Genomic DNA, 11,775 nt, shown 5'->3' on the forward strand with positions numbered 1-11,775 from the left:
ATGGATATTCACTTCTAGCTCCAGGAACAACTGCAACAACAAGAATGAGAAGAGAACGATGAAGAAGAAGAAGAAATTAACTTACTGAATATTTGAGAATTTAGGGTTAAATATAGAGGGAGGAGCCACATTGAGTATAAATTGAAACTGTGCCAGCTCAACTAGCCGTTGGCACTATCCAGCATGGCAAAATGAGGCCACGTCAGTGTCTTGATGATGGCTCATCACCGGAAAGCTGTTCAGGGACTATTATGGTGCCCAGAGCCGTATATGGAGGATTACAATGGTGCAATTGGGATCTTAGGGATCATATTGAGTAACGACATGAATCTCAGGGACCATTATTGTAAGAACCGCGAATTAATTTACCGACTAATTAACGTAAAATAATAATAATTTAATTGCCCAAAATAAGTCCAAAATTTCAGAATATTAATTAGAAAATATAAATATGATATTTGGACTCAGTAGATTTTTCTTAGTTGAAAAATATAATTTTCTGCAAAAAATCGCATAAAAATGCGAACCGGTAGTGCCGGCTTAAATCGATACGGTGCTATGCGAAAATAATAAAAATAGTAGAAAACCTTAGGAAAATATTTAGAATTAAAAACTGGGCATTAATTTTAAAGGTTTGTCCCGAAATTGGGCCAAACGGGCCAAAAGCACGGACGGGTTGGATCGGGCCCAAGTTGGGTCCAAGCCCAACATATATATAAGCTTAAATGAACCCCAATTCAGCCATTTCATCCTCATAAACACGACAACACAGCTGCAAGTGAGAAGAGAGTGAGGGTTCCATTTTCACTATTCATCATCAACTTCCCAAGCTCATATCTCGAGCTACAGTGCTCCGATTTGCGTGCCATCAGCGGCTACGCAAAGCTCTTGCCGAGCCCGTTATTTTCATCTAACCTTTTTTGGTAAGATTTTGAATTTTCATCTCTTTTCCTCTGCCCTAAGAATTTCGAGTTTGTGGGTTTTGGTTTTGAGTGAAATTTGTATTGTGGTTGTTTAGGTACTAATCATTAGAGAGAGATTGTTGGGTTCTATTCCAAATTTCAGTGGATAAGATAAGGTTTCTCAAGAATCTTTGTAAATTGATATATTATGAGTATTAGATTTTGATTTATATGAAATATATTATGTTTGTTTGAATATTGGACCTTGTTGGAATTGTCTTGGATACTTGGGAGCATTTGGAGTTGGATTGGGGACTTGGTTGTGTTTGGAAGCTTGATTTGTACTCAATCTTGGGGTTTTGTGAATATTGGGAATCGGCCAAGGTATGGTTTCGGTTTTCTCTATGTAATATATAATATTTCTTGACACTTAGGCTAATGACCCATAGGATAGGTTTGGATTGAATTGGTTGTTGAAACTTGGTTGATTGATGATGTATGATGAATTGATAATTTGGATTATTTGGATGAATAAATGTTGTTGATTTTGATAATTGGTATTGAAGTTTGAGATTGAGGTTGAATGAGATTGATTATGATGATTGTTAGTGATATAATGATGATGGATGATTGTGTTGGATGAGAAATAATTTTAGTGTGATATATTTGATAATTGGGATTGATGATTGTATAATGAGAGTGAAAATTTGGTAAGAGTGGTGAATTGAGATAAAAAAAAAAAAAAGGGTAAGTTCTGATGTGGATAAGAGTTTGATGTAGTTTTTATTTGGTTTGGTTGTGAAATTTGAAAGTTGAGAACCTTGTGAATTTTGGTGAAAACCAATTTTTAATGAACTTTGACAGATCATAACTTGAGCTTCCGTTTTTAAAATTTGTTGAAATTTGTTTTAAAATAAAGCTCATTGAAAGATCTTTAAATTGATATATTTGAGAAAAATGCATTTTTGTAGAGGAAGTTATGAATGTTTAAAGTTTAGGGTTTAAAACTGATTTTTGCAACTTTGTAAAAATTTTCAAAGTCTAGGAGTGTATGCGTACGCGAACGCTTGCATGCGTAAACGAAATGTTGCATGGATGCGTACTCATACATAGTGCATGTGTACGCATAGACCCTGATTTTCTGAAAAATGATTTCTCTTTTTTTCCAAGGATTCTCTAACTTTCTAAACTTCCTTCCATGCTGTTTTAATAGTACAATCTAATCATTAGGAGCTGATAATATTAAAGATAAGTTAGTGAATTATTTTAGAGACTTTCTGTAAAAATTTAGAAAACGGAGACTTAGGTTTCTAGAGTACTGAGGACGGAATTGGTTGAGTGAGAAGGCGAAGTATTGTGTTGATGATCACTGACAATGAATTGTGGAAGTTATAAATTGATGGTGGTTGAGATGAGTCTGGGACTCGGAATGGAAAGATGGATCACTGATATACTAAATGAAATGATTTTGAAAACCACTGAACCACTGTTTTATACTGAGATTTTGAGACGCTATGCACCTGGCAAGGACGACGGTTAATCCCTCCTGTCGAGGTCACAGCGGCGGTATAAGGACGGTGGTTAACCCGCTTACGTTGAGATGTGAGGTCCGTGGCAAGAGTATCCTACTCGCATCCCTTCGGAATCACTATAGTGTGCAGGTACTGACATCCTAGACCGTGATTCGGGCACGATATCTCGGGAGTTCTCATTATGAGACCGAAGGGCGACATCTCCATGGAGATGTGTCGGGTTGGCAGTTGAACTGACAATGTGATATCACAGCCAAATAGGATAGGCATTCATCATGTGCATCTTTTATCTGTTTGCTTGCTTTGCCGACTTGTATTGCTTGCCTAATTGTATAACATGTCTATTTGCCTATCTGAATTACTTGATATACATGCTTATACTTGTGCTTTCCTTGCATTGTACTATTTGTGTTTTCTACTGGGATTGAGGAGGTTCGGAAGGCGATGGCGATGGGATCACATGGCGGTTAGGCTGGCGAAGGCTGTAGGACAGCGAAGAATTGTTAGATTAGAAATTCATTAAGTTAGATTACCCTTTTTTATTATGGTTTTAAAGTTATGATTTTAAATGTACTTATCTTTTAAGCCTGAATCCCATGATGAATATGAAGCTCTAGGATTTCCTCTGGCGTCCAGGAGTCTTATATCTTACATCACTAGGCACTGTTACCATACTGAGAACCTCCAGTTCTCATTTCATACTTTGTTGTTGTTTTTCAGATGCAGGTCGCAACCCACCTCAGTGAGTTGCTTTGATGGTGACAGAGCGGAGGATCTTTACCATATTTTGGAAGACTTTTGATTTATTTTTTTATTAGTACTCTCACTTTTGTATTTTAGTTGGCTTAGAGGCTTACTTTATGAGAGATATTTTGTATACGCTATTTTTAACTTTCAAAACTCTGTATGTCAGTATTTAACTAGTCGGCCTAAACTCCGCAAGCTTAGGCTAGTATCTTATGATTATTATTCTCTTATATTTTGTTATCTTGTACCTTTATCTTGTGCCTTAAGTTTGTAGCTTTGTGTGAACGTTCGTGCATTGTGATTCCGTATTTGAGCTTAAATTCTTCATCAGACTTCTAGAATTATTATTCTTTCTTATATATATTTATGTATAAGCTTTAGAATTATCGTAACATTTGATTAACCTTTGCTTTACGACGCGAAGTAAGACTTAAGGTAATTACGGTGTTACAATTATGGGATTTACTCAAGAAGAGAGGTTTGCGTTACCACGTTTGTGACATCACGCGCGGTTGCAGGTGGTGAAAGGTGATGCTTTGTCGACAGTAGAGGACCCACGGCTGCTGGTAGCAGAAGCGGACACGAGGCTACTAGTGATGCGAGGTGATGTGCCTTTTTTTTTTTTTACTGTAAATTAAGATTACTCTTGATTTAGAGTTGTTTTTTTTTTTTCCTTATTGAACTTTTGCAATCCATACACTAATTTGGCTAATAGTCTAATTGGTTACTTAGCAAAATTATTTTTTTTAATGATAAAAGATAAGGTTATTATTTTCATGCACCACAAAATTTTATAAAAAAAATAAATAATAAATAAACTCTCATCAAATTATATATTAGATATTATTTTCCTACCAACATAATATATATTATTAATTATTTTATGTTAAATTAATTTATATTTCTACCAAATAATATTTATTTAAAATTATAATTTAAATTTCCGTGCAAAGCACCAAAAACGAAATTAGTTCATTTTAATTAAACATTAAAATTACCAATTTCAATTTCATCCTTACATGACAAAGATTATTACATTTGGATATTCACTGAAATTATCTTCTCTTTTATATTTTGCAAATTATAATCACAATATCACTAATTATGATAAACCCTTTGTTTGTTAGGTTTCAACAAGGATAACAACCATAAGAACGATCACAACAGAAAAACAATAATAGAGTAACAACAGCAATAGCAAGTTAGCAACAGCCAATGTGGTGCGTGATTCGTTGAGGTCCGCAAATGCTATAACTACAACATTTCATCCCCTGGACTCGCAACAACCGCAAAGTCGGAGTTCCATTAGGTCTTTGCAATCGGATGCTCTACAGAGAATTTCTATACAAAAAATCAGTTCTCTGGAAAAAGAGTTTTGGGAAAGTTCAATGGGTTCCATAGTTCCATTTACTCAGAGTCACACACCGAGAGCAAAGACGCTGGAGAATACTATGCCTACACCCTAAGCCAAACACATCCTACAATGTCGCACAATGCTAGCAAATAAAATACTAATAATATAGTGTGTTCTGTAACTTTACAAAATAAGATGATTTGAGCACAAATCCCCCATTAGGCTACTCAGCTGAACCCTCCACTTTGGGTACAGAAGCACCGTCTTCTGCAGCGGATGCTCTCTTCTGGAAAACTGACCCAAGCTGAATTCCTGCAACAGCATGAGAACTTCCTTCACCAGCCTGGCTATCAGCTTTTACCCCTTTCTTCTTCTTTGCCTCTTGTGCCCAACCAGCAAGCCTCACTTGCACATGCTCACGAAATATTGCTGCCTTAAAATGGGTTCCCATCTACAATGTGAAAATAACAGAAAATTTATGAAAAGCCAAACCAAAATCAAATATGAACAATTCATCTTGCACTTTTAATAGCTATGCAAACACACCTGTGTAACAATTGCATACAGTGGTAGGGTACTGTAGCTACATAGTACCTGGATAAATACTCTATAACCCCAACACAAACGAGAAAGAAAGAAAAATGAGAAAAGGAAACAACTGCAGAGTCCGGAATGCACAATAGTAGTAGTACTCATAATGCATCAGCTAAGATGTCTGAGTTACCCGATAATGAGCCTTGGAACTATGTAACAAACTTGTCCCATTATACAAGAGTCAAATCCATATGTAACCTGAGAACACAAGCTATAGGTTATATTCACTACAACAAAGTATAACTATCCTCAACCCAACATATACCTTTCCCTAAAACAAGGAAACTGAGAGTAAGCATACGGAATAAAGTTCACAGAAAATGTCACAAATAAAATTATGCTCACCCATATCCAAAAGAAAAATGCTATCTCAAAAGCATTTTGGAAAAGGATAAAGTGGATCAAGAAGAGGACAAAGTGGGGGCGATGAAACCAAAAGTGATCATCTGATGGTTGTACAACTAATTCACCTTCTATGGCTGCATGCTTTTCAGCTACTTCATGAGCTAGTTGCGTTATCACATGCTCCAGCTTAGTGCCAACGGCAAGTAGAAGCTAAAAGAATGCAATCCAGAAGAGGAAAGATATAAGCAGTGGAGACAAGCAAAAGGAAAAAAAAAAAAAATCATAGGGTCCTTCAACCTATCAAGTTGAAAGCACAAATATATAGACATGCCAACATAAACAGAGTTAACATGTAATATAGGCAATGCAAAAATAAAATAAAATAAAAATGAAAGAAAGAAAGAAAGAAAGAAAGAAAGAAAGAAAGAAAGAAAGAAAGAAAGAAAAGATAACAGGTCATATTCATAGTCAAATTGCAACAAACCTGAATTTAAAAGATGTTTATACCAGTCTTCTAGCAACAGGAAACCAAGGTATGGCTTTATGTTGATAGATTCAATAGTTTAATTTTACTTTTAAACAAGATACATGTGAGTTGATTGCAAAACGTCAAGTAACATTTTTTAATTCTTATGTTGAGTTAAAAAGCCAGCAAAATTAAAATAATATGGCCGTGTAAATGTTCAGGGAAAAAAATAGATGCATATGAATAAATAAAAGTTAATAATTTCATCATCATACTTACAATGAAAGGAATAAAAGCTATCCAGAAATATGTATGCCAACCTGAAAAAAAAAATATTTGTGATGCAAGGTTACACTCTTTGATAACAAGCAACATCAGAAGAAGCAATCAGATCAACTACTCCTCACATACAAAAATATATTAATCATGGTCCATCATGCTAGAAATCCATCACCAAATAACAGGATTATCCATGTCCTGATTGGTGGTAAGTAGTGTGATAGAATAGAATGGGAGAAGATGGAGTGGACTAACATAATTGTGAAATTCAAAGTAATGTTCCTGTATAAATGTTAACTAGCAATATCAGAAGAAGCAATTAGATCACTTACTCCTCCAAGGCAAAAGTATATCTGTCATGATCACTAATGCTCATCATACTAGAAATTCATAACCAGATCACACAAGATATCTGTATTTGGATTGACAGTAACTAGTTGAAATGGATAGAATGGAATAAGATGAGAATGGAAGGAAATTGAGTGGATTAATAAAATTGTTCCACTTTACTGTGTGGATATTTTTGTAAGGCAATGGAATTCTTGGATATTACAGTAAAATGTAATAATTTTGTGAAGAAAATAACTTTGAATTCACATTTCACCCGAGTTTCCCCCAAATTTTGGGTGGGGGGAGAATAAAAATGGGAAGATAAGGTGGTATTGAATGGAATAAATTCCCTCATTATCTATTCCACTCCATCCATTTTTATCACATCAAAACCATAGAATTCAGTTAATTTTCCTTCTCTTCCATTCCATTCCAGTCCACATTTTTTCACCAATTAAAACATAGCCAAGATCTCTTCCTTTTCATAACAAGAAAGGTTTTTAAATTAACTTTGTTGACCAAAAACAAATAAAATAAAATAAAAGCAAATATATTACTAGAAGATGACTGCATTTGTCAACAACACAATGTGATCAACAAGTACCAATATTTGCCATTTTAGCTCAGAGGATGATATGGCAGCATAGGGGGGAAAAGGTTTCTAGGCGTCAGTCTTTGTACGGCATAAAGTATCAGCCATGGCAGAGTTCATTAAGTGATTAAATACAAAATAAGATTATCACCCAGCTTAGGTTTTAAGTCATTAACCATACCATTGATATTGAGCAACAAGAATATGACCACAAAAACCCAAAGATACCAACTGCAGCCACAAAAATAACTGTTATTACAAAGACTCCAAGAATTTCACAACTCACAAGACAAATGGTAATCAACTTATAGAGAAATTAATTTATAGGTAAATATGATATGCATAGAAACAATAATGGACACTTACCTTATGCCAACAACCTGCTTGAAATCATCTTCAAGGGCCCGAATCATGTACTTGTGAAAATTAAACTTTGGATTCGCCTTGCAGTGGGTCTACAACAAAAATATAGCAAAGGAGAATATTATGTTCAAGCAAGGAAGCCAATGACTGGAATCAAGCTGAGACGTCATTTGCAACAAACAGGCCATTAAAACTTTACCATAATGAAACCATGCCGTAGTGTGACATAATCTGACTTTGTAACAGATCCATAAAATTGCTTAAAAAAGGATTTCTGAAAGAAACATAAAAAGATATTAGGAAAAGTAAGTAAAACAAAAAGCTTGGTCTACAAGTCCACAATGAAATTACTAATTTGTTGCAAAATCAACAAGATTTCCAGAAAGTTGTTTAAAAGAACACGAAATTATGAAGAAAATAACTACACAGTGCCACAGATGTAATCAAATAAAAAAGAAGGGACACAAATAATAAAGATGATAAAAACAAGGTCAAGCAATAGCACCAATCAATCATTAGAAAACCATGGAGATCACTATGATATGAATGAGGTCAAGGTACACAACCACTACATGAAATATTAACATTACACTCCAAATGTTTTTAATGCCGTATTCTTTTTGTAATCTCATACAATGTATGAAGAAACTCAATTATAAGTGATTGGAAGTAAATAAACAAGACTGGACACAGATAGCTGGCAGAATACCTATGAAATACACTAATACAGCATGCCTTTGGATGCAAGTGCAATATATAAAGCTTACAGTACCAAGGATTTAAGGAATGATATTAAAAAATCTCAAATGAAAAGAAAAGGGGATTCAGCACGACAAGAATATATGTTGATTTATTAAAAGCTGCAGAACATAACGAGCTTATAAATAACTTACCAACCAACCCACTATGGCAGAATCTTTGCCAAAGCCCGAAAAGCGACCTTTGATAAAATCATGCTGCTGAACATCAACCACCTTTCGTTTCAAAACTGCATTAATCCAGGAGAGCAGGGTACGTATAAATTAGATAGCTAGTGAGGAGTTAAACAAGAATCATAACCTTTCAAATTCATTGTGGAAAGTATATTAAGATTTTTTGATAACAAAAGAAAGACTTTCGTTAAGGTGTAGAGGAAACAATACAAAGAAGTGGAAGAAGAGAGATCCTCCCGAACAAAAAAGAAAAGCAAAAGACCACTAGCATCAATGAACTGTGGCTTTCCAATCTCTCAGCTTGTCTGAGAGGGAAAATCCTTTGAAAAGTCCATACCATAGAGATGCTAAACACCTAATTCTATCCCAAACAATATGCATTCTAGCCAAATACTTCAGATAGTGGCAAATATTGAACATTGGCACAAATATTTTGTCTTTTTCTTTCTCCGAAAACCTACAAACCTCATTAAAAGAAACTGATCTAGTGATGTGGTACAATCACTAGATCAAAGACAGAAAGGCGTCATCTAGCAGATCTAAAACGTTACATAACTCAATGTACTCTCTACCGCTAAGGTTCCAAAAATAGGAAGATCCCTGTATTGAATAGAAATCCTTAATTGGAAAGTTAAAGAAGATATGCAAGGAAAAACCTAGTTGAAAGGAGCATCACCTAGAAATAAATTTCCAGGAGCAGACTCTAGAGTGAGTCACATGTGAAACAAGGTTGGCATCTCATCCATTCTAAGTATGTTAAGGTTATTAGAAGTATGGAAAGTATATTAATAAAAGAATTGTGTGTACCTTGGTCTGTTTCATAGTTCTGCTTCGCAATGGAATCTTCCCAGTGCTTCCATTGGCGAATCTATGCAATAAGGGCAACGACATTAGTAATAAAGAACGGTTTGAAAGGAGAGGGAAAAAAAGTTACTAACTCTTGCTCCTCCAAAAATAACAGTGAGAACGGAGAAGGTGACATGAACGACGGCCAGTACAAAAATGAAGATGTGCAGGTGATGCAGCGCTTCCACAGATAATAAAGGTACCTTGTTCTGAAAAAGAGAAGGGGGAATATTACCGTGAAGATTCGCAGGGATCAGGAATTTTATAAGAAAGTAGAACAGAACACGAAAGGGACAAATCAATTCAATAATACTGTGAATATGATGAGTGAGTGAAAAGTGACAAATAACGAAGCAAATGGTATGATACAAAAAAAATAATAATAAGATAATACCTTGCGAGCGCAGAATTCAGTCTTAGCGAGTGCATGTGTCTCTGTCTCTGTCCCTTGAGTCTCGGCAAGAAGGCGCCTGGGGAAAGAGAAGAAACGTTCGAAATGGAAACGGTCTTGTCCCAGTAAATGCTCCACGGTGACCTTCTCCTTTTCATCGAGGCTGCAGGGGAGCATGTGGCGAGTCACACTCGGAGGAACGCAGATTTTAGTGATGCCGTTTTGCGATACCGTGAGAAGCAGAGAAATGAAACCCAGCAGCATCAGCTCTGCGAGCCACCCAGATCTATCAAAATCAAATGGAAAAGAAACTCTAAACTCTATGTAGTTCGCCGTACCTTCTTTGATTTTCTGTAGAGCCTCGTATAGGGGCTTCTGGTTCTTGTTTTTGAGGAACTTGCCGCCGTAATGGAGGAAACGCTCGGCGGCGAGGGAAATGGCCACGATTACAGTGCAAACGGCGGCCACAACCCACGTCGGAGTGAACTCTAGATTTGCCTCCTCTTCTGCACCTCCGCCACTCATTCTGTTTTACGATGGGAGCAGTACCCACGCTGCAAATAAAACAAAACGCAACGCGACTGCGACGCGACTTACTATCTCTAATCTCTAATATAAATAATAAATAATATAAATATAAATACAGAAAAAATGAAGAGCGATAAGAATTTATTTTTTCTAGTTATCAATTAAATATACCATATTTTTAATTTATAATTTTAAATATTAATAATTAATTAATAACTAAAAATAATAAATTTTAATTATACCAAGCAAATAAATGGACTGGTGTTGTTTATTTATCAAGGTTCTAAAAATTGGTTCGAACAAATCGATCGAACCGTAACTGATGATATTTACGGTTCGGTTAAAAGCTATAATCATCAAATTTAAAAATCGTTGTTACAGTGTCGAATCGGTCGAAAACTGGTTGTTTGAACCGAATCAGAATTCGGCCAATTTTCAAAAATTTTTCCTAAGGGTGTCATTTTATTTCAAATTACAAAGAAATTCTCCAGTCCCTTTTTGAATTAGAAAGCAACCATAGTCTCCACTCACTTATTCACTCTCTCTTAACCAGTTAACCCTAAAGGCTTTTCTAGTCCCATGATTTATCAACTCATTATCAACACTCATTAGCCAGCCACCACCAGCTGCAGCAGGCAGCAGCTCCTACCATCGCCGAACTCCTCTCTTCGGCCAGAGCTCACCATCTCCGCCGGAATTGTGACTGACAAAGGGTGTCAACGTTGAACATCTCTGTCACTCACCTTCTCCTCACTGTGAAATCTCTGCTCGGAGCTTTTCTCGTTACCGTCACGAACTACTCCTGCTTGGCTGTCGTCTTCTTGCTGTAACAAGCTCTATTCCCGGCGTCTCTCTCTCTCTCTCTCTCTCTCTCTCTCTCTCTCTCTCTCTCTCTCTCTCTCTCTCTCTCTAAACGCTAGTCCCTCTAGCATTCTGGCATTCAATGCCTTTCCATTCTCCTCCAATTCAGCCTTAACCTCCATGGTTATGGCTTCGCACTCTTCTCTAGAATTAACCTCAGTATTACTAGGTAGAGTGTCAGAAGGGATCTCAAGGATTCTCTTGCTCAGTTGACCAACCTGTACCTCCAAATTTCTAATGGAGGACCTTGTTTCATTAATGAAACTATGGGTGGACTTAGTGAGGCTGGAGACCATAATGGCTAAGTCAGAAAGGCTCTGCTTAGAGGTCTCCATATTCCCTTTAGAAGATGGGAATGGTGGTCTGTTATTGAACCTATTCTGATTCCTACCACCTTGATTGAAACCTTACTGAGGTTTCTGTTGATCCTTCCATGAGAGGTTAGGATGATTCCTCCATGAAGGGTTGTAAGTGTTTCCATAAGCTTCTCCCATGTAATTCACCTCCTCCATGGTGGGTTGTTTAGGGTCATAGGCTTCTTTTTCAAAAGAAGCTTCCTGAGTACTGCCAGCTGCAGTTTGCATCCCAGTGAGATGTTGAGAGATCATGTTGACCTGTTGGGTCAAGATCTTGTTTTGAGCCAAGATGGCATTCAGAGTCTCAACTTCATGAACTCCTTTCTTTTGAGAGGTACCATGGTTTATAGGATTTCG

General features: G+C 36.3%; 1 protein-coding gene across 1 annotated transcript; it reads right to left on the reverse strand.

Annotated features, from left to right (window-relative positions):
• Positions 1 to 4,383: 4,383 nt before the first annotated feature.
• LOC112764311 (MLO-like protein 1) lies at positions 4,384 to 10,336 on the reverse strand. The gene is made up of 13 exons (XM_025809874.3): positions 10,012 to 10,336; positions 9,677 to 9,942; positions 9,375 to 9,491; positions 9,244 to 9,304; positions 8,398 to 8,492; positions 7,704 to 7,778; positions 7,508 to 7,596; positions 7,323 to 7,372; positions 6,220 to 6,260; positions 5,475 to 5,684; positions 5,260 to 5,327; positions 5,082 to 5,142; positions 4,384 to 4,986 (listed from the first exon to the last, which is right to left on the reverse strand). Exons 1-13 carry the CDS (start codon positions 10,196 to 10,198, stop codon positions 4,759 to 4,761), a joined length of 1,548 nt encoding a protein of 515 aa, XP_025665659.1. The 5' UTR covers positions 10,199 to 10,336; the 3' UTR covers positions 4,384 to 4,758.
• Between the last annotated feature and the right edge of the window lie 1,439 nt (positions 10,337 to 11,775).

Source organism: Arachis hypogaea, chromosome 17 (genome assembly GCF_003086295.3).
Source record: "Arachis hypogaea cultivar Tifrunner chromosome 17, arahy.Tifrunner.gnm2.J5K5, whole genome shotgun sequence".
Lineage (NCBI taxonomy): Eukaryota > Viridiplantae > Streptophyta > Magnoliopsida > Fabales > Fabaceae > Arachis > Arachis hypogaea.

Coding starts and splice junctions, on each gene's coding strand:
- LOC112764311 (XM_025809874.3), bottom strand. CDS start 10,198: ATGAGTGGCGGAGGTGCAGAAGAGGAGGCAAATCTAGAGTTCACTCCG. Junction 9,943..10,011: donor TCTACAGAAAATCAAAGAAG/GTACGGCGAACT, acceptor GGTGGCTCGCAG/AGCTGATGCTGCTGGGTTTC. Junction 9,305..9,374: donor TTATTTTTGGAGGAGCAAGA/GTTAGTAACTTT, acceptor CTTATTGCATAG/ATTCGCCAATGGAAGCACTG.